Genomic DNA, 25,350 nt, shown 5'->3' on the forward strand with positions numbered 1-25,350 from the left:
CATATTCATTAATAATACAAGTTTGAATTGCCTTTTTGTTTTTCATTTTAGTTAAAGTAGTGACATATTGTTTAAATTTATTTATAAAGTTAAAAAAGTTAGGTTTTGAATTAGACCATTTGTATTTTTGAATATGAAATGTAGCTAATATTATTAGCAGTTGAATTAAATATACCATAGATGTTTGACCAAAATAATCATGCCGAGGGAATTGTAGTATCACAAACAATATTCCTAATCCGTTTATTACTACATATATATTTGATGTTAATATTACCAATTAATATATTTTCATGTAAATCTATGTTACTTACATCAACCACAGAGGAATTTAAAAGATACATGTGATTCCCTTGGAATCACATAATAAACAATTGCATATTCTTTCAGGGTTACTGGAATTTTTTATTTATCAAGAAATTCCCCATATGAGAGTAGATATCCATCCTCATTCAGTAACTGACCAACCAAAATAATTTTATTCTCAAACCAGTTACGAAAAAAAATACACTTATTTTTAAATCGTGTATCTTTGTTGTTCCATAGAAAGTATCTGTGAGGGGGAAAAAAATTGTGTTTATACATTAACAACCAAGCTAAAATTGCCTGCTTATGGAATTTGGCCAATTTTACTGGGATTTTATCAACATCAAAATTGCATCGAAGCAAAAATTCTAAACCACCAACAGTCAAATAAATACTCCAAATACTGTTCTGGTTTTTAACATACTTCAGAATCCAATTTATTTTAAAAGTATTATTTAGAGTATTGAAATGTAAAAGGTCAAGACCTCCTTGTTCTTGGGTATTAGTGAGAATATATTTCCGTAGATAGTGAGGCTTGTTCCTCCAAATAAAATTATAAAGAATCTTATCTAAGTCCTTTACAATTATAGGGGATAATTCAAGTGATAACGAGACATAAACCGATCTGGATAACCCTTCAGCTTTGGTCAATAAAACCCGACCATATAACGAAATATCTCTCAGCAACCAGAGGTTCAATTTCTTCTTTGTTTTCTCAACAACGGGGTTATAAAGTTTAAAGTCACTCCTTTGTTTTTCATCCTTGCATATAACAATTCCAAGATAAGTAACCTTATCTTTAATTGGGATACCATATACTTCCTGTAAAACACAGTCCTTGAGTGGAAATAAGACTGATTTACTGATATTCATTTTCAAACCCGAAACTAAGGAAAAGTCTTCAATACAGGAAACTTTTTTCCTGACTGGTTTGTCAGACACTGCAACATGCGCTATGCGCTGCAACATGCGCTGCAACATGCGCTATGCGCTGCAACAATGCGCTGCGCTAAACAAGGAAGGAAAGGCTTCATTCATGAACTGAGCCGTCAGCCTTGCATTTCCTGGTTGGGAAGAAGCTTCGACTTTGGGAGTCGTTGACAGTATAGCTCTTCTACTTCAGTCTCATCCTCCTTCGCCTCTCTAGCCAAGGTATTTAGCTAACTACAGAGACGTTCAAACTGACGAAATAAACATATCTTTGTTTTAAACCAACATAGCCAGCCATCCAGCCACAGTAAATAACGTTAGCTAGCTTAGCAAGCGTTCAGCTTGTTCTACAGCCACGTATTAGCTAAAGTTATGTCACTCAACGAATGATGCATTAAAAAAAGGGGACATTTTCATTGTCTAGCTGGTTATCAAGATCAATGCTGTGCTGAATGGAAATGGGGGTTAATTTTTAAGAAATGAGACGGCTAGTTAGCTGTCTTTAGAGCTAGCTAGGTCATTGCACGCGTTTCCTTGGAAAGTCTACATATTAGCTAGTTAGCTCAGCATGCCACGTTAGAATATATCAGACTGTGCCGGTGACATAGTAGATAACAGTAGGCTTACAGACGGACGTTTTTAGCTTCATGAGTTAGTTTACAAACCCATCCTTGACCCTATAGGACCGTTGCCCTATATAAATAGGACTTGTATCCCATTTATCATTTTCACATTGTAGTCATTTAGCAGACGCTCTTATCCAGAGCGACTTACAGTAGTGAATGCATACATTTAATACTTTTTCTTTCGTACTGGTCCCCCGTCGGAATCGAACCCACAACCCTGGCGTTGCAAACACCATGCTCTACCAACTGAGCCACACGGGACTGTGTTTACATAGGACAACCCCAACCCTATAGAATGACATAACATTATGTTACATGCCATTTTTTTTGGGGGGGGGGGGGGCACTTAATGTAAAGTCACCTTGGTAAAACCTAGACTTTGCTTTTCCATAAGGTAATGTCTGAACCAACGAAGGCCAGCTCCGGCACAAGGAACCCGAGAGACCACAGTCACCACTCGGTAGACGGTCGTCCACTCTCTCACCATTCAGCCACTTCATTGGATGACCACCACGCACGTTCACATCATTCAGACACAGGTGGTGCCAATGGGCATACACACTCAGATCTTCCATTTGACGGTCATATACACACATATATTCCAGACATGGATGAGGACAGGTAAGTGTTATCAGTGTTTGTCACAGATGTATATGTAACACAGATGTATATGTAACACAGATGTATATGTAACACAGATGTATATGTAACACAGATGTATATGTAACACAGATGTATATGTAACACAGATGTATATGTAACACAGATGTATATGTAACACAGATGTATATGTAACACAGATGTATATGTAACACAGATGTATATGTAACACAGATGTATATGTAACACAGATGTATATGTAACAGTGTAGGTTCCGTCCCTCTCTTCGCCCCAACCTGGGCTCGAACCAGAGACCCTTTGCACACATCAACAACTGACACCCCACGAAGCATCGTTACCCATCGCGCCACAAAAGCCGCAGCTCTTGCAACGCAAGGGGAAACCCTACTTCAGGTCTCAGAGCGAGTGACGTCACTGATTGAAACGCTATTAGCGCGCACCACCGCTAACTAACTAGCCATTTCACATCGGTTACATACACATGGGGGGGGGGTTGATGGGAGACCACTACAACCCATTGAGTTCCAGTGGTTCCTCATGCTCTTATCCTATTGTATTTAACTTCGAACGACTCCACAGGATTCCTCCCTGTAGACATATTCATGTTTTAATAGGCCTATTTCATGGCACATCCTGTCTACAGGATTCCTCCCTGTAGACATATTAATAGGCCTATTTCATGGCACATCCTGTCTTCTCCCACCTCTAACTAATGGTTAATGTACTACAGGATCTACATGGACTATAACGCCACCACCCCACTGGAGCCACAGGTGATCCAGGTTGTTACTGAAGCCCTGCACGAGGCCTGGGGAAACCCCAGTAGTACCTACACGCCAGGTGAGGGGTTGGTACCTACACGCCAGGTGAGGGGTTGGTACCTACACGCCAGGTGAGGGGTTGGTACCTACACGCCAGGTGAGGGGTTGGTACCTACACGCCAGGTGAGGGGTTGGTACCTACACGCCAGGTGAGGGGTTGGTACCTACACGCCAGGTGAGGGGTTGGTACCTACACGCCAGGTGAGGGGTTGGTACCTACACGCCAGGTGAGGGGTTGGTACCTACACGCCAGGTGAGGGGTTGGTACCAACACGCCAGGTGAGGGGTTGGTACCTACACGCCAGGTGAGGGGTTGGTACCTACACGCCAGGTGAGGGGTTGGTACCTACACGCCAGGTGAGGGGTTGGTACCTACACGCCAGGTGAGGGGTTGGTACCTACACGCCAGGTGAGGGGTTGGTACCTACACGCCAGGTGAGGGGTTGGTACCATACACGCCAGGTGAGGGGTTGGTACCTACACGCCAGGTGAGGGGTTGGTACCTACACGCCAGGTGAGGGGTTGGTACCTACACGCCAGGTGAGGGGTTGGTACCTACACGCCAGGTGAGGGGTTGGTACCTACACGCCAGGTGAGGGGTTGGTACCTACACGCCAGGTGAGGGGTTGGTACCTACACGCCAGGTGAGGGGTTGGTACCTACACGCCAGGTGAGGGGTTGGTACCTACACGCCAGGTGAGGGGTTGGTACCTACACGCCAGGTGAGGGGTTGGTACCTACACGCCAGGTGAGGGGTTGGTACCTACACGCCAGGTGAGGGGTTGGTACCTACACGCCAGGTGAGGGGTTGGTACCTACACGCCAGGTGAGGGGTTGGTACCTACACGCCAGGTGAGGGGTTGGTACCTACACGCCAGGTGAGGGGTTGGTACCTACACGCCAGGTGAGGGGTTGGTACCTACACGCCAGGTGAGGGGTTGGTACCTACACGCCAGGTGAGGGGTTGGTACCTACACGCCAGGTGAGGGGTTGGTACCTACACGCCAGGTGAGGGGTTGTTACCTACACGCCAGGTGAGGGGTTGCTACCTACACGCCAGGTGAGGGGTTGGTACCTACACGCCAGGTGAGGGGTTGGTACCTACACGCCAGGTGAGGGGTTGCTACCTACACGCCAGGTGAGGGGTTGGTACCTACACGCCAGGTGAGGGGTTGTTTTGTCCATCTTGTCATCCCCACTGATTTGATTAATCTCTTTAGTTGTTGACTATCTTGGTTCATCCCGACTGATTTTATTAACATCTTTAGCTATGCATGCTACGTGTGTTTTTGAATTTGTCGTCTCTTCCTTGTTCCAGGTGTGAAAGCGAAGAAGATCATTACCCAGGCGAGAGAGAACGTGGCTAGAATGGTGGGGGGGAAAGCAGATGACATCATCTTCACCTCTGGTGGGACTGAGGTAGAATGATCGTCTTGCTATACTGTAGATTTTAGTCATTTAGCAGACACTCTTATCCAGAGCGACTTACAGTAGTGAATGCATACATTTCATTAAAACATTTTTCTCCGTATTGGTCCCCCGTGGGAATCGAACCCACAACCCTGGCGTTGCAAACACCATGCTCTACCAACTGAGCCACACGGGACCTACATGAACACAACATGCCATCTGGCTTATTGTCTGGCTCAAAACAACACAAACGTCCCAATGTGATTGGTTGCGTGCTCAATCAGCGATATAACATACCATTGGAAAGCTCTAGGGTTTAATTGCCAGGGATTTTTTTAAACTTTCCTCCGTTTTCTTCAGGCCAATAACCTGGTGTTCCACAGTGCCCTGGAGGCCTACAGAGAGAGCTGCAGGACAGCAGAGCAGAGAGGGGAGAGACATCGCCATGAGAACAGCAGTACCTCAGCCTGGCCTCTACCTCATATCCTCGTCTCTAACGTGGAGCATGACTCTGTCAGACTGACCGCTGAACACCTGCTGAAGGACACCACAGCAGGTAGGGTTTAACACTGTTCTGGATTGATCTTTATTTACTCTATGCTAAATTATGACGATGATGATGAGGAGGAGAATGACGTTGAGATGATGATGATGAAGATGATGATGATCAATCATATATTTTTTTTATTAACATATAACACTTAAGTGTAACGAGAACTTTAGTAACTCAGTACTTGTACACACATAAATCATTATACTGTAATAAGGATCGTTTTTATTTCCAGTAACTGTGATGAGTACACCAAATGTTGTCCTTAATAGTCAATGACTTGACATAGGCTTATCTGGGTTGTTGTCTTAGACGTGACGTCAGTGGCGGTTTCCAAGGTGACGGGGAGGGTGGAGGTGGAGGATGTGTTGGCTGCTGTCCGCTCCTCCACCTGTCTCATCTCTATCATGATGGCTAACAACGAGACAGGAGTCCTAATGGTGAGGGACACACACACACACACACACGGACGGACACACGGACGGGAAGCATGGCCTCGTTTTTCACACCTACATGGCCCTAACACACACACACCTATCCACAGATCCTAAATATTAACCCAAGTCTTAGTCTGCAATTGAAACACAATGGATAGTACTGCTGTACTATTTATTACTACAGATATTACTAACATACTGTATATTACTAACAGATATTACTAACATACTGTATATTACTAACAGATATTACTAACAGATATTACTAACATACTGTATATTACTAACAGATATTACTAACATACTGTATATTACTAACAGATATTACTAACATACTGTATATTACTAACGGATATTACTAACATACTGTATATTACTACAGATATTACTAACATACTGTATATTACTAACAGATATTACTAACATACTGTATATTACTAACATACTGTATATTACTAACATACTGTATATTACTACAGATATTACTAACATACTGTATATTACTAACATACTGTATATTACTAACATACTGTATATTACTACAGATATTACTAACATACTGTATATTACTAACAGATATTACTAACAGACTGTATATTACTAACGGATATTACAAACATACTGTATATTACTAACATACTGTATATTACTAACAGATATTACTAACATACTGTATATTACTAACATACTATATTACTAACAGATATTACTAACATACTGTATATTACTAACAGATATTACTAACAGATATTACTAACATACTATATTACTAACAGATATTACTAACATACTGTATATTACTAACAGATATTACTAACAGATATTACTAACAGATATTACTAACAGATATTACTAACATACTGTATATTACTAACAGATATTACTACAGATATTACTAACAGATATTACTAACATACTGTATATTACTAACAGACTTCAAAACATGAAAAACACCTTCCTAATATGCGTTTTGTGCTGGGAGGGGCTTAGTAACGAGTCTCTCAAAATGAATAAAACGACACCTTTCTGACCAAAACATCCACAGCATGACGGTAAACCCAGGGAGTTCTAACAGAACAGGGCAGCATGACGGTAAACCCAGGGAGTTCTATCAGAACAGGACAGCATGACGGTAAACCCAGGGAGTTCTATCAGAACAGGGCAGCGTGACGGTAAACCCAGGGAGTTCTATCAGAACAGGACAGCATGACGGTAAACCCAGGGAGTTCTATCAGAACAGGGCAGCATGACGGTAAACCCAGGGAGTTCTAACAGAACAGGGCAGCATGACGGTAAACCCAGGGAGTTCTATCAGAACAGGACAGCATGACGGTAAACCCAGGGAGTTCTATCAGAACAGGACAGCATGACGGTAAACCCAGGGAGTTCTATCAGAACAGGGCAGCATGACGGTAAACCCAGGGAGTTCTATCAGAACAGCATGACGGTAAACCCAGGGAGTTCAATCAGAACAGGGCAGCATGACGGTAAACCCAGGGAGTTCTATCAGAACAGCATGACGGTAAACCCAGGGAGTTCTATCAGAACAGCATGACGGTAAACCCAGGGAGTTCTATCAGAACAGGGCAGCATGACGGTAAACCCAGGGAGTTCTATCAGAACAGGGCAGCGTGACGGTAAACCCAGGGAGTTCTATCAGAACAGCATGACGGTAAACCCAGGGAGTTCTATCAGAACAGCATGACGGTAAACCCAGGGAGTTCTATCAGAACAGCGTGACGGTAAACCCAGGGAGTTCTATCAGAACAGGGCAGCATGACGGTAAACCCAGGGAGTTCTATCAGAACAGCATGACGGTAAACCCAGGGAGTTCTATCAGAACAGGGCAGCATGACGGTAAACCCAGGGAGTTCTATCAGAACAGGGCAGCATGATGGTAAACCCAGGGAGTTCTATCAGAACAGGGCAGCGTGACGGTAAACCCAGGGAGTTCTATCAGATCAGGGCAGAATGCTTGAGGAAACTGCTTCGACTGTGGATAAGTAAGTGAGATAGCAAAGCATTGTTGTCATTTTATAACAGGTGATGATTAGCAGAAATAAGGGAGTAGTATCTCTCATAGTAGTAGATGTGAGTTTCTCTTCCAAACAATCCCCTGGCCTTGTACACAGCTCATAGCTAACATACACCAAAGCAAGCTATCTACTGATAGTGTAACCCTAGTAACAGTACATATGGAGATGAAAAATGATCAGGCCTACTGTACATTTTACTGTAGAAATTATTGTTGAAAACTAGACTAGGTTGGAACTGTTGCTGTTAAAATACAATAATTGTTATTCTTAACTGGAATAAACTGATTGAAGCAAGATGCTTTTTGATGTAAACCCACTCACACAGTTCTGGGTTAATCATCTACAACAGGAAGTGGTCTCCTGCCTGACTGAGAACCTACTCACACAGTTCTGGGTTGTTCCATCTACAACAGGAAGTGGTCTCCTGCCTGACTGAGAACCCACTCACACAGTTCTGGGTTGTTCCATCTACAACAGGAAGTGGTCTCCTGCCTGACTGAGAACCTACTCACACAGTTCTGGGTTGTTCATCTACAACAGGAAGTGGTCTCCTGCCTGACTGAGAACCCACTCACACAGTTCTGGGTTGTTCCATCTACAACAGGAAGTGGTCTCCTGCCTGACTGAGAACCCACTCACACAGTTCTGGGTTGTTCATCTACAACAGGAAGTGGTCTCCTGCCTGACTGAGAACCCACTCACACAGTTCTGGGTTGTTCCATCTACAACAGGAAGTAGTCTCCTGTCTGACTGAGAAAGCAGTAGATGTTCTGGTCCAGTTTGACAGGGTTCTCAACTCTTACATACTTTAAAAAACAAGTACAGAAACAGACTCAATGCTGAGCATCACTTCTGTGTTGCAGTGTCAAAAACTGAGCCCAGAATAGACATGCTTGTTGAAAACTTCAACCAGCCACACACCTCTCATTAGGAGTGTGTGTGTGTGTGTGTGTGTGTGTGTGTGTGTGTGTGTGTGTGTGTGTGTGTGTGTGTGTGTGTGTGTGTGTGTGTTTTGTTCCACATCCGTTCATTCTAGTTCAGAATAAAACATGTATTGTATTTTAAACAGCAACAGTTCCAACCTAGACTTTGTTTCAACAGTAATTTCTACAGTAAGATGTACAGTAGGATGTACAGTAGGCCTGATCATTTCTACAATAAGATGATCATTTCTACAGTAGGATGTCCAGTAGGATGTACAGTAGGCCTGATCATTTCTACAGTAAGATGTACAGTAGGCCTGATCATTTCTACAGTAAGATGTACAGTCAGATGTACAGTAAGATGTACAGTAAGATGTACAGTAGGATGTACAGTAGGCCTGATCATTGTTCATCTGGACTGTTTCTTAGTGTTGCACTTTCAAAAAGCCTGTGTGTCTGTTCTGTTATTCATCTGTGTGATGTGATCAATCCGTTTATTCCAGTTCAGAATGAAAATGATTTATTGTATTTTAACAGCAACATTTCCAACCTAGACACATATGTAATAGTGTTTTTAATGAGGGAAAATAAACATGTATAGATATTTATATGAATATTTATTTTCGTTGTTATTTGTTTTTATCTATATTGCATTTGTTTTAGGCATAAGGGCAATGAAATGTACCGATATTTACATATAGTTGCATATTTACCTAAGCTTGGGACCCAGGAAAACACAGAATTCCTAATTTGGCTCCCATGCTGAAAATGTTTAAGAACCTCTGCAATAAGGGATCATAGCTTTCACCTGGGTTGACCTGGTTTGTTATGGAAAGAGCAGGTGTTCCTCATGTTTTTAACACTCAGTGTATATTACTAATATACACTATATATACAAAAGTATGTGGACATCCCTTCAAATTAGTAGATTCGACAAGTCAGTTCATCAAATTTCTGGCCTGCTAGAGCTGTCCTGGTCAACTGTGAGTGCAGTTATTGTGAAGTGCAAACGTCTAGGAGCAACAACGGCTCAGTCGTGAAGTGGTAGGCCACACGAGCTCACAGAACAGAACCACTGAAGTGCATAAATGGTCTGTCCTCGGTTGCAGCACTCACTACCAAGTTACAAACTACATCTGGAAGCAACGTCAGCACAGGAACTGTTCATCGGGAGCTTCATGAAATGGGTTTCCATGGCCGAGCAGCCGCACACAAGCCTAAGATCACCATGCGCAATGCCAAGCGTCGGCTGGAGTGGTGTAAAGCTCACCTTCATTGGACTCTGGAGCAGTGGAAACGCGTTCTCTGGAGTGATGAATCATGCTTCACCATCTGGCAGTCCGACGGACGAATCTGGGTTTGGCGGCTGCCAGAAGAACGCTACCTGCCCCAATGCATAGTGCCAACTGTAAAGTTTGGTGGAGATGTCCATACATCGATGGTTTGTCAAGATCGACGTGGAAGAACTTGACTGGCCTGCACAGAGCCCTGACCTCAACCCCTTTGGGATGAATTAGAACTCAGACTGCGAGCCAGGCCTAATCGCCCAACATCAGTGTCCGACCTCACTAATGTTCTTGTGGCTGAATGGAAGCAAATCCCTGTAGCAATGTTCCAACATCTAGTGGAAAGCTTTCCCAGAAGTGGAGACTGTTATAGCAGCAAAATGGAGACCAATTCCATATTCATGCTTTTGGAATGAGATGTTGAATGAGCAGGTGTCCGCATTCTTTTGGTTATGTAGTGTTTCTTAATCACAGATATTACTAACAGCATTATTACTTTGACTACCTTATGTGTTTCTCCTGACAGCCAATCAGAGAGCTCTGTCAGAGGATCAGATTTGTCAACAGACAGCGTCAACATAGAATCCTCCTGCACACTGACGCGGCCCAGGCCATAGGCAAGGTGCGGGTCGACGCCCGTGACCTGGGAGTGGATTACCTCACCGTTGTAGGACACAAGGTCAGGACTCTTCTGGACTTTAGGCAAATCTTAAATGTGTTTCCTTGATTCCTCATGTTTTTCCTTAAAGCGTATTGGAGGAGAGGGGAGGAACCTAAGATCCTTTCCTCCAATGCATTTTGAGAAGGAGTGAAGATGCGAGGAATCAAGGAAATACAATTTTAGATTCACCCATGGATACTGTGATTGTCTTCTATTGTATTCTGGGAAGATTAGTTATTATTATTGAGTTCTGAGAGGTTTTCTATTCCCTCACTGTGGTTTCCAGTTCTATGCACCGAGGATGGGAGCGCTGTATGTGAACGGCCCAGGAACAACCACACCACTATACCCCATGTTGTTTGGAGGGGGACAGGAGAGGAACTTCAGACCAGGGTATCGTTCAAGTAATTATGTCTACTTCCCCAATGGCACTCTATTCCCTATGTAGTGCACTACTTTTGATTAGAGCCCATAAGGCTCTGGTCAGAACTAGTGCACTCACTATATAGGGAATAGGGTGCCTTTCATACTCAATTACTCGCCACTGAGATATTTAGACCATTTAATTAGCTATTATGTATGTATAGTACCAGTCAACAGTCTGGACACACCTACTCATTCAAGGGTTTTTCTTAATTTTTACTATTTTCTACATTGTAGAATAGTTGTGAAGACATCAACACTATGACATAACACATATGGAATCATGTAGTAACCAAAAAAAGTGTTAAACAAATCAAAATATATTTTATATTTGAGATTCTTCAAAGTAGTGTCGTGACGTTGTATTAGTTAATGTGACGACTGCTGCTCATCGAATGATTAACGGTTTATAATTGCGTGATTAAATGAATTAAGCAATGAATCAAGCAATTATTAACTCATTAACCTGGGGCACCATGGGAACATTGTTTTGATTGAGTTTCTATTTCCCAAATTAACTCAAAGGATATCAGAATATCGATTACAACAGTCGCTAAATTAATCAATTTCCTCTACAGTCTCATAATCTGAACGTCGTACAATCCGGGAATCTGCACGGACCCGGGCTTTACCACTGAATTTACCACACCAATCTTAGTTGATTATTTATTTACTAGCAAGCTAAAATGATGATAAAAATACACATACACAAAACACAGTCTAGCTATTGATTAGGACTTAGTATAACGGGCCAACACACTATGGCGCTTGTTACCCAAAATGGGGATTTTAAAGAGAGAGAAAGAAAGGAAGTACACGAGAGAAATATACATTTGGGTTCATTTGTCAGCCATGCTTATTTAAAATTAGCCTTGCCCCGAACTGCCGCTCTTATGGGTCAGAATATAATGATGTAATTACGTGTTGTAGTTCTCAGGTGGGAAGCTCCGCGTGGGTCGTTTAGGCTTCTAAATGACGCACTTCTCCGGCGCAACTCTCTGGTTGTCCTCACGATGTCAGTGTCCTTCTTGGCTAAATGGTCTGATCCCTCGCCCTTGATCTGAAAGGGGTCTTCTGAGGACAGACAGCTCTGTAGCTCAGAGCTCACAGCTTCGGCCCGAACGGGGTCGATACCACGATTCAATGGAGAGTGGAGGCTGGGTGGTTCGGCTTGAATTCACCCGCTTAGACACAGCTACTCGTCCGTAGCTCGTGTAGAAAAATATTTCTTTGTCTTCAACCTTGTGTTTCGTTTTGGGGTTCGTCGACTTTGTTAGACCTTAGCTGCAGCTTGGGGTCAATAGTCTTCCAATTAATTCTTCACTCTCCTGTCTTATACCCTCGGGTCAGAAGTGGGTGTAACCGCCTTTAGGGCAATTCTCTGGGCGGACCAAGTAAAGGGGGCAAGGCTTAGATTTGGCTAAAAATCCGATTTTAGACACTAACTTCACATTTCATCTTTACCAAAACATTCTGTTTGATTTGGATATTTTCCAAACAGCGTACAATGTATAAACATCAGGCATATACTGGGAAAACTCTTAAAGGTACAATGTTTTCATAATAACGTCATCTCTTAACCTTTAAAAACAAATACAAAAGTTACATACATTTTAATATTCCACTTTTCGTCATAACCACCATTGTGGCTGACGGAAACCATTGTTCCAAAGTCCCTTTATTGCATGTTTAATGTTCTGAGGCCAGTTCTCCATTGTTAGGACAAAGGAATTTCTCTGTGGCCTAAGTTTATTATGGGCATGAGGTGTCATAAAACCCCCACATCTTCAGACCCCTAGATCTCTCCTCCTCTGTTGGGGGTTTGGGAGATAATCTGTAGGGTGGTGGTCTCCTGTACCCTGACCTGATCAGGACAGTCATGACAGTAGCCACCCTTGGTCTTGAAGACAGCTTGGCACAATTTTGGCATTCTCAACCAGCTTCATGAGGTAGTCACCTGGAATGCATTTCATTTAACAGGTGTGCCTTGTTAAAAGTTACTTTGTGGAATTTCTTTCCTTCTTAATGCTTTTGAGCCAATCAGTTGTGTTGTAAGGGTGGTATACAGAAGATAGTCCTATTTGGTATAAGACCAAGCCCATATTATGGCAAGAACAGCTCAAACAAGTAAAGAGAAATGACAGTCCATCATTACTTTAAGACATGAAGTTCAGTAAATGCGGAAAATGTTTTAAAAGTGCAGTCGCAAAAACCATCAAGCGCTAATGAGGATCACCACAGGAAAGGAAGACCCAGAGTTACCTCTGCTGCAGAGGATAAGTTCATTAGAGTTAGGTTTCTCTAGGTTTCTTCCTAGGTTTTGGCCTTTCTAGGGAGTTTTTCCTAGCCACCGTGCTTCTACACCTGCATTGCTTGCTGTTTGGGGTTTTTAGGCTTGGTTTCTGTACAGCACTTTGAGATATCAGTTGATGTAAGAAGTGCTTTATAAATAAATTTGACTGAGTTACCAGCTTCAGAAATTGCAGCCGAAATAAATGCTTTACAGAGTTCAAGGAACAGACACATCAAAACTTCAACTGCTTAGAGGTGACTGTGTGAATCAGTCCTTCATGGTCGAATTGCTACAAAGAAACCACTACTAAAGGACACCAATAAGAAGAAGAGACTTGCTTGGACCAAGAAACTTGAGCAATGGACATTAAACTGGTGGAAATCTGTCCTTTGGTCTGATGAGTCCAAATTTGAGATTTATGGGGTCTTTGTGAGATGAAAAGTAGGTGAACGAATGATGTAGTTCCCACCGTGAAGCATGGAGGAGGTGGAGTGATGGTGTGGGGGTTCTTTGTTGGTGACACTGTCTGTGATTTATTTAGAATTCAAGGCACACTTAACCAGCATGGCTACCACAGCATTTTGCAGCGATACGCCATCCCATCTGGTTTGTGCTTAGTGGGACTATCATTTGTTTTTCAACAGGACAATGACCCAAAATACACCTCCAGGCTGTGTAAGGGATATTTGACCATGAAGGAGAGTGATGGAGTGCTGCATCAGATGACCTGGCCTCCACAATCACCCGACGTCAAACCAATTGAGATGGTTTGGGATGAGTTGGACCGCAGAGTGAAGGAAAAGCAGCCAACAAGTGCTCAGCATATGTGGGAATTCCTTCAAGACTGTTGGGAAACCATTCCAGGTGAAGCTGGTTGAGAGAATGCCATGAGTGTCTAAAGCTGTCATCAAGACAAAGGGTGGCTACTTTGAAGAATCTAAAATATATTTTGATTTGTTTAAAATGTTTTTGGTTACTACATGATTCCATATCTGTTGTTTCATAGTTTTGATGTCTTCACTATTATTCTACAATGTAGAAAATAGTAAAAATAAAGAAAAACCCTTGAATGAGTAGGTGTTATAAAACTTTTGACTGGTACTGTATAAAACACCCTCTGAAGTTATAATGAACAACAGATGAAGATGTTACAAGTAATAAAGTAAAAGCACTGTATTTTCATGTTTGTTTTGTTTTAGCACTGAGAACACACCAATGATCGCTGGCCTTGGAAAGGTACAGTCTTGAATCATTACAGTATTAATTAGCCCATTTGTGTAACAAAACGTTATGACCCTTACTCCTACCGTATATGCCTTTTGCTCAAACTGGTGGCCAAATACAGTTACAGTGGCTTGCGAAAGTATTCACCCCCTTGGCATTTTTCCTATTTTGTTGCCTTACAACCTGGAAACAAAATGAATTTTTTGGGGGGGTTTGTATCATTTGATTTAAACAACACGCCTACCACTTTGAAGATGCAAAATATGTTTTATTGTGAAACAAACAACGAATAATACAAAAAGACTGAACTTGAGCGTGCATAACTATTCAATAAAAGTCAATACTTTGTAGAGCCACCTTTTGCAGCAATTACAGCTGCAAGTCTCTTGGGGTTTGTCTTTACAAGCTTGGCACATCTAGCCACTGGGATTTTTGCCCATTCTTCAAGGCAAAACTGCTCCAGCTCCTTCAAGTTGGATGGGTTCCGCCGGCGTACAGCAATCTTTAAGTCATACCACAGATTCTCAATTGGATTGAAGTGTGGGCTTTGACTAGGCCATTACAAGATATTTAAATGTTTCCCCTTAAACCACTCGAGTGTTGCTATGGCAGTATGCTTAGGGTCATTGTCCTGCTGGAAGGTGAACCTCTGGCCCAGTCTCAAATATCTGGAAGACAAACAGCTTTCCATCAAGAATTTCCCTGTATTTACCGCCATCTATCATTCCTTCAATTCTGACCAGTTTCCCAGTCCCTGCCAATGAAAAACATCCCCACAGCATGATGCTACTACCACCATGCTTCACTGTGAGGATGGTGTTCCCGGGGTGATGAGAGGTGTTGGGTTTGTGCCAGACAGAGCGTTTTCCTTGATGGCCAAAAAGCTCACTTTTAGTCTCATCTGACCAGAGTACCTTCTTCCATATGTTTGGGGAGTCTCCCACATGCCTTTTGGCGAACATCAAAAGTGTTTGCTTTTTTTCAGGCCACTCTTCCAAAAAGCCCAGCTCTTTGGTGTGTACGGCTTAAACTGGTCCAATGAACAGATACTCCAATCTCTGCTGTGGAGCTTTGCAGCTCCTTCAGAGTTATCTTTGATTTCTTTGTTGTCTCTGATTAATGCCCTCCTTGCCTGGTCTGTGAGTTTTGGAGGGTGGCGCTCTCTTGGAAGGTTTGTTGTGGTGCCATATTCTTTACATTTTTAATAATGGATTTAATAGTGCTCTGTGGGATGTTCAATGTTTCATATATTTTTTTATAACCCAACCCTGGTCTGTACTTCTCCACAACTTTGTCCCTGACCTGTTTGGAGAGCTCATTGGTCTTCATGGTGCTGATTGCTTGGTGGTGCCCCTTGCTTAGTGGTGTTGCAGACTCTGGGGCCTTTCAGAACAGGTGTATATATACTGAGATCATGTGACAGATCATGTGACACTTAGATTGCACACAGGTGGACTTTATTTAACTAATTATGTGACTTCTGAAGGTAATTGGTTGCACCAGATCTTATTTAGGGGCTTCATAGCAAAGGGAGTGAATACATATGCACGCAACACTTTTCCATTGTAATTTATTTTAGAATTTTTTTAAACAAGTAATTTTTTTCATTTCACTTCACCAATTTGGACTTTTTTGTGTATGTTCATTACATGAAATCCAAATAAAAATCTATTTAAATTACAGGTTGTAATGCAACAAAATAGGAAAAACGCTAAGGGGGATGAATACTTTTGCAAGGCGCTGTATATAAGTATTGTTAAAGCAAACCATATTCATGGTGTCTATATGACGTGATGATGCAGAGCCTGTAGCTGAACTAAAGAGTTGTCTGTACTAGGCAGCAGAGCAGGTGAAGTAAAGAGTTGTCTGTACTAGGCAGCAGAGCAGGTGAACTAAAGCGTTGTCTCTCTACTAGGCAGCAGAGCTGGTGAACTAAAGAGTTGTCTCTCTACTAGGCAGCAGAGCTGGTGAACTAAAGAGTTGTGTCTCTACTAGGCAGCAGAGCTGGTGAACTAAAGCGTTGTCTCTCTACTAGGCAGCAGAGCTGGTGAACTAAAGAGTTGTCTGTACTATGCAGCAGAGCTGGTGAACTAAAGCGTTGTCTCTCTACTAGGCAGCAGAGCAGGTGAACTAAAGCGTTGTCTCTCTACTAGGCAGCAGAGCTGGTGAACTAAAGAGTTGTCTGTACTATGCAGCAGAGCTGGTGAACTAAAGCGTTGTCTCTCTACTAGGCAGCAGAGCAGGTGAACTAAAGCGTTGTCTCTCTACTAGGCAGCAGAGCTGGTGAACTAAAGAGTTGTCTGTACTAGGCAGCAGAGCTGGTGAACTAAAGAGTTGTCTCTCTACTAGGCAGCAGAGCAGGTGAACTAAAGCGTTGTCTCTCTACTAGGCAGCAGAGCAGGTGAACTAAAGCGTTGTCTCTCTACTAGGCAGCAGAGCTGGTGAACTCTAACCTGACTGAGTATGAGACTCATATGCTGGATACAAGGGACTACCTGGAAAAACAACTAGAGGTACAGTAACAGTCTGCTAATTTATCCATCATAGACTGTCACAACCATCAATGTTTTGTTGTTGGATTTCAGAATATATTTATAGCTTGCGTTGACACAGTGACACTGTTCTGGAGATTTGTTCAGTAGTTTCAATGTAGAACCAACATTAGTTTTCCTTTTAGATTGTTACCATGTTTTCCTTAGAATTTACTGTTTCGTGAGTGAAGAAGTCAATGTACAGTGTAGTACATGTCCAATAACTATGTCTTATTAATTCTATGTCCAATAACTCTAACTATTCTATGTCCAATAAGTCTTTGCTGTTGTGTGTTGCCAGGCGGTCTTTGGGAGAGAGAGGATACATTTCAACAGTCATTTCCCTGACTCCGAGACCCTCCCCAACACCTGTAACATGTCCATTCTGGGTCCTGGACTACAGGGTAAGTACAAATGTGCTATTGAGCTGCACAGTATTTTGTTACATACTTCGGCCACTCAATAACAGCCACTGAAACTACGTTGGCCAATTATTACGTATTTACTAGTGGACTATGACAGCTCTGGGGATGTGGACTTTGAATGGAGCTGTAGAGTCATACTGACGTCTCCCCTGTCTCTACCCTTCCTGCTGTGGGATCTGTCTCCGTCAATCTGCCACGCTGTACAACAGCCGTTGTTTAAGTATGGGTTGGGCTGCGGAAATGTTAAATGGTGGGTTGCGACATATCTGAGTAAAAATAATTATATATATACAGTGCCTTGGGAAAGTTTTCAGACCTCTTGAATTTATCCACGTTTTGTTACTTTACAGCATTATTCTAGAATGGATTAAATACATACAAATCCTCAGCAATCTACTCACAATACCCCATAATAGCAAACCAAAAACAGGTTTTTAGAAGAAAACCCCCCCAAAATACCTTATGTACACAAGTAGTCAGACCCTTTGCTATGAGACTCGAAATTGAGCTCAGGTGCATCCTGTTTCCGTTGATCATCCTTCAGATATTTCTACAACTTGATTGAATTCCACCTGTGGTAAATTCAATTGATTGGAAAGGCACATCTGTCTATATAAGGTCCCACAGTTGACAGTGCATGTCAGTGCAAAAAACAACCCATGAGGTTGAAGGAATTGTCCGTAGAGCTCCAAGAGAGGATTTTGTCTTGGCACAGATCTGGGGAAGGGTACCAAAAAATGTCTGCAGCATTGAAGGTCCCCAAGAACACAGTGGCCTCCATCATTCTTAAATGGAAGAAGTTCGGAACCACCAAGACTCTTCCTAGAGCTGGATGCCCGGCCAAACTGAGCAATCGGGGGAGAAGGACCTCTGTCAGGGAGGCAACCAAGAACCTGATGGTCACTCTGACTGGGCTCTAGAGTTCCTCTGTGGAGATGGGAGAACCTTCCAGACGGACAACCATCTCTGCAGCACTCCACCAATCGGGCCTTTACAGTCGAGTGGCCAGACGGAAGCCACTCCTCAGTAAAAGTTAATGTTATTTCAGTTTAGAATTTTTTATAAATTAGCAATTTCTAAAAACCTGTTGGCTGCTTTTCCTTCGCTCTGCGATCCAATCCATCTCAATTGGGTTTAGGTCAGGTGATTGTGGAGGCCAGGTCATCTGATGCAGCACTCCATCACTCTCCTTCATGGTCAAATATTCCTTACACAGCCTGGAGGTGTGTTTTGGGTCATTGTCCTGTTGAAAAACAAATGATAGTCCCACTAAGCGCAAACCAGATGGGATGGTGTATCGCTGCAGAATGATGTGGGAGCCATGCTGGTTAAGTGTGCCTTGAATTCTAAATAAATCAGACAGTGTCACCAGCAATGCAGCCCCACACCATCACACCTCCTCCTCCATGCTTCAAGGTGAGAACCACACATGCGGAGATCATTCGTTCACCTACTCGGTGGCTCACAAAGACACAGCGGTTGGATCCAAAAATCTCACATTTGGACTCATCAGACCAAAGGACAGATTTCCACCGGGCTAATGTTTCCTGGCCCAAACAAGTCTCTTCTTCTTATTGGTGTCCTTTGGTAGTGGTTTCTTTGCAGCAATTTGACCATGAAGGCCTGATTCACACAGTCTCCACTGAACAGTTGATGTTGAGATGTGTCTGTTACTTGAACTCTGTGAAGAATTTATTTCGGCTGCAATCTGAGGTGCAGTTAGTTAACTCTAATGAACTTGTCCTCTGCAGCAGAGGTAACTCTGGGTCTTCCTTTCCTGTGTTGGTCCTCATGAGAGACAGTTTCATCATAGCGCTTGATGGTTTCCGCGACTGCGTTTGAAGAAACTTTCAAAGTTCTTGAAATGTTCCGCATTGACTGACCTTCATGTCTTAAAGTAATGATGGACTGTCGTTTCTCTTTGCTTATTTGAGCTGTTCTTGCCATAATATGGATATGGTCTTTTACCAAATAGGACTGTCTTCTGTATACCACCCCTACCTTGTCACAACACAACTGATTGGCTGAAACGCATTAAGAAGGAAATTATTTCCACAAATTAACTTTTAACAAGGCACACCTGTTAATTGAAATGTATTCCTCCTCTCCCCTGTAACTTTTTCCCAGGTCGTTGTCCCCCCCTCCTCTCCCCTGTAACTATCCCCCAGGTCGTCGCTGTAACTGAGAATGTGTTCTCGGTCAAAACGGGCCATGTTTTCATGAGCTTGGGTCCCAGGAAAACAGTGCATTTCTCATTTAGGTCCCAGGCAGAAAAAGGTTAAGAACCCCTCCTGTACAGTATGTCTAACACTACATTGCCGCGAGGTCACAACCTACGTTGCTGTGGCTATTTATAAACTACGGTGGCTGTTAATGATTCATGTCTCTTCTGTCCCCTGTACTGTGCTGTAGGGAGGAAGGTATTCATGTCTCTTCTGTCCCCTGTACTGTGCTGTAGGGAGGAAGGTATTCATGTCTCTTTTGTCCCCTGTGATGTAGGGAGGAAGGTATTCATGTCTCTTCTGTCCCCTGTACTGTGCTGTAGGGAGGAAGGTATTCATGTCTCTTCTGTCCCCTGTACTGTGCTGTAGAGAGGAAGGTATTCATGTCTCTTCTGTCCCCTGTACTGTGCTGTAGGGAGGAAGGTATTCATGTCTCTTCTGTCCCCTGTACTGTGCTGTAGGGAGGAAGGTATTCATGTCTCTTCTGTCCCCTGTACTGTGCTGTAGGGAGGAAGGTATTCATGTCTCTTCTGTCCCCTGTACTGTGCTGTAGGGAGGAAGGTATTCATGTCTCTTCTGTCCCCTGTACTGTGCTGTAGGGAGGAAGGTATTCATGTCTCTTCTGTCCCCTGTGATGTAGGGAGGAAGGTATTCATGTCTCTTCTGTCCCCTGTACTGTGCTGTAGGGAGGAAGGTATTCATGTCTCTTCTGTCCCCTGTACTGTGCTGTAGGGAGGAAGGTATTCATGTCTCTTCTGTCCCCTGTACTGTGCTGTAGGGAGGAAGGTATTCATGTCTCTTCTGTCCCCTGTACTGTGCTGTAGGGAGGATGGTATTCATGTCTCTTCTGTCCCCTGTACTGTGCTGTAGGGAGGAAGGTATTCATGTCTCTTCTGTCCCCTGTACTGTGCTGTAGGGAGGAAGGTATTCATGTCTCTTCTGTCCCCTGTACTGTGCTGTAGGGAGGAAGGTATTCATGTCTCTTCTGTCCCCTGTACTGTGCTGTAGGGAGGAAGGTATTCATGTCTCTTCTGTCCCCTGTACTGTGCTGTAGGGAGGAAGGTATTCATGTCTCTTCTGTCCCCTGTGATGTAGGGAGGAAGGTATTCATGTCTCTTCTGTCCCCTGTACTGTGCTGTAGGGAGGAAGGTATTCATGTCTCTTCTGTCCCCTGTACTGTGCTGTAGGGAGGAAGGTATTCATGTCTCTTCTGTCCCCTGTACTGTGCTGTAGGGAGGAAGGTATTCATGTCTCTTCTGTCCCCTGTACTGTGCTGTAGGGAGGAAGGTATTCATGTCTCTTCTGTCCCCTGTGCTGTAGGGAGGAAGGTATTCATGTCTCTTCTGTCCCCTGTACTGTGCTGTAGGGAGGAAGGTATTCATGTCTCTTCTGTCCCCTGTACTGTGCTGTAGGGAGGATGGTATTCATGTCTCTTCTGTCCCCTGTACTGTGCTGTAGGGAGGAAGGTATTCATGTCTCTTATGTCCCCTGTACTGTGCTGTAGGGAGGAAGGTATTCATGTCTCTTCTGTCCCCTGTACTGTGCTGTAGGGAGGAAGGTATTCATGTCTCTTCTGTCCCCTGTGATGTAGGGAGGAAGGTATTAATGTCTCTTCTGTCCCCTGTACTGTGCTGTAGGGAGGAAGGTATTCATGTCTCTTCTGTCCCCTGTACTGTGCTGTAGGGAGGAAGGTATTCATGTCTCTTCTGTCCCCTGTGATGTAGGGAGGAAGGTATTAATGTCTCTTCTGTCCCCTGTACTGTGCTGTAGGGAGGAAGGTATTCATGTCTCTTCTGTCCCCTGTACTGTGCTGTAGGGAGGAAGGTATTCATGTCTCTTCTGTCCCCTGTACTGTGCTGTAGGGAGGAAGGTATTTATGTCTCTTCTGTCCCCTGTACTGTGCTGTAGGGAGGAAGGTATTAATGTCTCTTCTGTCCCCTGTACTGTGCTGTAGGGAGGAAGGTATTCATGTCTCTTCTGTCCCCTGTACTGTGCTGTAGGGAGGAAGGTATTCATGTCTCTTCTGTCCCCTGTACTGTGCTGTAGGGAGGAAGGTATTGGCCAGCTGTAGAAGACTCCTGGCCAGTGTTGGGGCTGCATGCCATTCAAACAGAGGAGACAGGTAAGGACCTGACACATACAGTTTCTAGCTACTGTATATCATAGAGCTACAGTTACTAGCTACATCATAGAGCTACAGTTACTAGCTACTGTATATCCTAGAGCTACAGTTACTAGCTATATCATAGAGCTACAGTTACTAGCTATATCATAGAGCTACAGTTACTAGCTACATCATAGACCTACAGTTACTAGCTACTGTATACCATAGAGCTACAGTTACTAGCTACATCATAGAGCTACAGTTACTAGCTACATCATAGAGCTACAGTTACTAGCTACATCATATACCTACAGTTACTAGCTTCATCATAGACCTACAGTTACCAGCTACATCATATACCTACAGTTATTAGCTTCTTTATGACATAGACCTACAGTAGCTAGCTACATCATAGAGCTACAGTTACTAGCTACTGTATATCATAGAGCTGCACTTACTAGCTACATCATAGAGCTACAGTTACTAGCTACTGTATATCATAGAGCTACAGTTACTAGCTACATCATAGAGCTACAGTTACTAGCTACTGTATATCATAGAGCTGCAGTTACTAGCTACTGTATATCATAGAGCTACAGTTACTAGCTACATCATAGAGCTATAGTTACTAGCTACTGTATGACATAGACCTACAGTTACTAGCTACTGTATATAATAGAGCTGCAGTTACTAGCTACTGTATATCATAGAGCTGCAGTAACTAGCTACATCATAGAGCTACAGTTACTAGCTACTGTATGACTTAGAGCTGCAGTTACTAGCTACTGTATATCATAGAGCTACAGTTACTAGCTACATCATAGAGCTACATTTACTAGCTACTGTATATCATAGAGCTACAGTTACTAGCTACATCATAGACCTACAGTTACTAGCTATGTCATAGAGCTACAGTTACTAGCTATATCATAGACCTACAGTTACTAGCTATGTCATAGAGCTACAGTTACTAGCTATATCATAGAGCTGCAGTTACTAGCTACATCATAGCCCTACAGTAGCTTTACAGTCCCAATAACTGCCCTCAGCCAAACTTAAGACAGTTACTATATATATATATATATGTGTGTGTATGTGTGTGTGTGTGTGTGTGTATTTATATATATACTGTATTTATACTGTATGTGTGTGTATATAGAAACCTTGCACATTAATTGCAGACAACAAAATAAATCCCCCTTGTTTAGTGGAACTATATTGTTATGTTGTCACTGTTAGTTTTCACTCTGTTTGTCCCTCAGGCCCTCCCATATCCTGCTGAGCTGTGGCATCCCTGAGGAGGTGGCAGCTAATGCCCTGAGGCTGAGTGTGGGGAGAGGGACCAGCAGGGATGAGGTAGACCTGGTGGTGGAGGATCTGAAGAATGCTGTCGAGAGGCTGGAGGAACTCAACTGATCAACGTTGATTGATTGTTTGACTTATTGGTTGATTGATCTACAGAATATACACCTGATAGTACTGTGACATAATGTGCTGTGTTGCAAACAGTTAATAATTTAAAGCAATATCTTGTCAATTCTGCAATGAGAATGTACACCTTTGTACATTTACATTACATTTTAGTCATTTAGCAGACGCTCATATCCAGAGCGACTTACAGTAGTGAATGCATACATTTCATTTTTTTTTTGGTACTGGCCCCCCGTGGAAATCGAACCCACAACCCTGGCGTTGCAAACACCATGCTGGCGTTGCAAACACCATGCTCTACCAACTGAGCCACAGGGAAGACTATAGACCTACAGTAGCTAGCTATATCATAGACCTACAGTGAAAGGTGTTTGTTATTTGTTTGTAGCATACACCATGTGTGTAGACCTAATGTATACCTTTTTGTGCTTTTTATTAATTTAATTCAGGAGAAAATGTTTCCAATGTTTAAGACTGGAAAAAACGTATTCAAACTGACTTGAATGATGTGAAATAGATGGATGGCTTTATTGTGCTTGCTGTCAGTCATCAGCTTCGCTAGTTAATACTTTAATCAGGGGAGCTAACAGAAACCTCATGTGAATAGCATATCAGCTGTTTAAAGTTGGAGATAGTTTGTAAATGCTTCCGTTATAATAAAGCATTGGTATATCAACTTCTACTTCACGTTCATTGTTTTATGATGGAGGGATGCTATTTGAATGTGTGTATTATCTAATCAGCTGTCTAAATCCCATGATAGCTGTTATCAAATGGCCACCCGGACCTATTTACACTGCAGTTTATTATCTATGCATAGTCACTTTACGCTTACCTACATGTACAGATTAACTCGACTGACCTGTACCCCCGCACATTGACTCTGTACCGGTACCCCCTGTATATAGCCTCCACATTGACTCTGTACCGGTACCCCCTGTATATAGCCTCCACATTGACTCTGTACCGGTACCCCCTGTATATAGCCTCCACATTGACTCTGTACCGGTACACCCTGTATATAGCCTCCACATTGACTCTGTACCGGTACCCCCTGTATATAGCCTCCACATTGACTCTGTATCGGTACCCCCTGTATATAGTCTCCACATTGACTCTGTACCGGTACCCCCTGTATATAGCCTCCACATTGACTCTGTACCGGTACCCCCTGTATATAGCCTCCACATTGACTCTGTACCGGTACACCCTGTATATAGCCTCCACATTGACTCTGTACCAGTACCCCCTGTATATAGCCTCCACATTGACTCTGTACCGGTACCCCCTGTATATAGCCTCCACATTGACTCTGTACCGGTACCCACTGTATATAGCCTCCACATTGACTCTGTACCGGTACCCCCTGTATATAGCCTCCACATTGACTCTGTACCGGTACCCCCTGTATATAGCCTCCACATTGACTCTGTACCGGTACACCCTGTATATAGCCTCCACATTGACTCTGTACCGGTACCCCCTGTATATAGCCTCCACATTGACTCTGTACCGGTACACCCTGTATATAGCCTCCACATTGACTCTGTACCGGTACCCCCTGTATATAGCCTCCACATTGACTCTGTATCGGTACCCCCTGTATATAGTCTCCACATTGACTCTGTACCGGTACCCCCTGTATATAGCCTCCACATTGACTCTGTACCGGTACCCCCTGTATATAGCCTCCACATTGACTCTGTACCGGTACACCCTGTATATAGCCTCCACATTGACTCTGTACCAGTACCCCCTGTATATAGCCTCCACATTGACTCTGTACCGGTACCCCCTGTATATAGCCTCCACATTGACTCTGTACCGGTACCCACTGTATATAGCCTCCACATTGACTCTGTACCGGTACCCCCCTGTATATAGCCTCCACATTGACTCTGTACCGGTACCCCCTGTATATAGCCTCCACATTGACTCTGTACCGGTACACCCTGTATATAGCCTCCACATTGACTCTGTACCGGTACACCCTGTATATAGCCTCCACATTGACTCTGTACCGGTACCCCCTGTATATAGCCTCCACATTGCCTCTGTACCGGTACCCCCCTGTATATAGCCTCCACATT

General features: G+C 43.2%; 1 protein-coding gene and 1 long non-coding RNA gene across 3 annotated transcripts; both read left to right on the top strand.

Moving 5' to 3' along the window:
- The first annotated feature begins 1,330 nt into the window (after nt 1–1,330).
- On the top strand, nt 1,331–23,942 carry scly (selenocysteine lyase). Its single transcript, XM_029708292.1, has 13 exons — nt 1,331–1,458; nt 2,257–2,483; nt 3,214–3,323; nt 4,623–4,723; nt 5,075–5,270; nt 5,577–5,704; nt 10,473–10,625; nt 10,894–11,000; nt 14,523–14,559; nt 16,977–17,060; nt 17,380–17,482; nt 21,772–21,847; nt 23,092–23,942. Exons 2-13 carry the CDS (start codon nt 2,260–2,262, stop codon nt 23,243–23,245), a joined length of 1,473 nt encoding a protein of 490 aa, XP_029564152.1. The 5' UTR covers nt 1,331–1,458; nt 2,257–2,259; the 3' UTR covers nt 23,246–23,942.
- On the top strand, nt 20,099–21,761 carry LOC115158881 (uncharacterized). Of its 2 annotated transcripts, none has more exons than XR_003868764.1 (3): nt 20,099–20,511; nt 20,829–21,416; nt 21,504–21,761. It is a non-coding gene; the product is annotated as an uncharacterized LOC115158881 (long non-coding RNA). The 2 variants fall into 2 exon arrangements; XR_003868765.1 differs by having other exon boundaries at nt 20,099–20,332; nt 20,374–20,511; nt 20,829–21,761.
- Nucleotides 23,943–25,350: the final 1,408 nt, after the last annotated feature.

Source organism: Salmo trutta, chromosome 22 (assembly GCF_901001165.1).
Source record: "Salmo trutta chromosome 22, fSalTru1.1, whole genome shotgun sequence".
Lineage (NCBI taxonomy): Eukaryota > Metazoa > Chordata > Actinopteri > Salmoniformes > Salmonidae > Salmo > Salmo trutta.

What these genes read in the sequence shown, in the direction of transcription:
- scly (XM_029708292.1), top strand. Translation starts at nt 2,260, where the DNA reads ATGTCTGAACCAACGAAGGCCAGCTCCGGCACAAGGAACCCGAGAGAC. An exon ending in CAGTAGTACCTACACGCCAG is followed by an intron (nt 3,324 to 4,622) that starts GTGAGGGGTTGG and finishes TCCTTGTTCCAG; the next exon opens with GTGTGAAAGCGAAGAAGATC. An exon ending in TCACCGTTGTAGGACACAAG is followed by an intron (nt 10,626 to 10,893) that starts GTCAGGACTCTT and finishes TGTGGTTTCCAG; the next exon opens with TTCTATGCACCGAGGATGGG.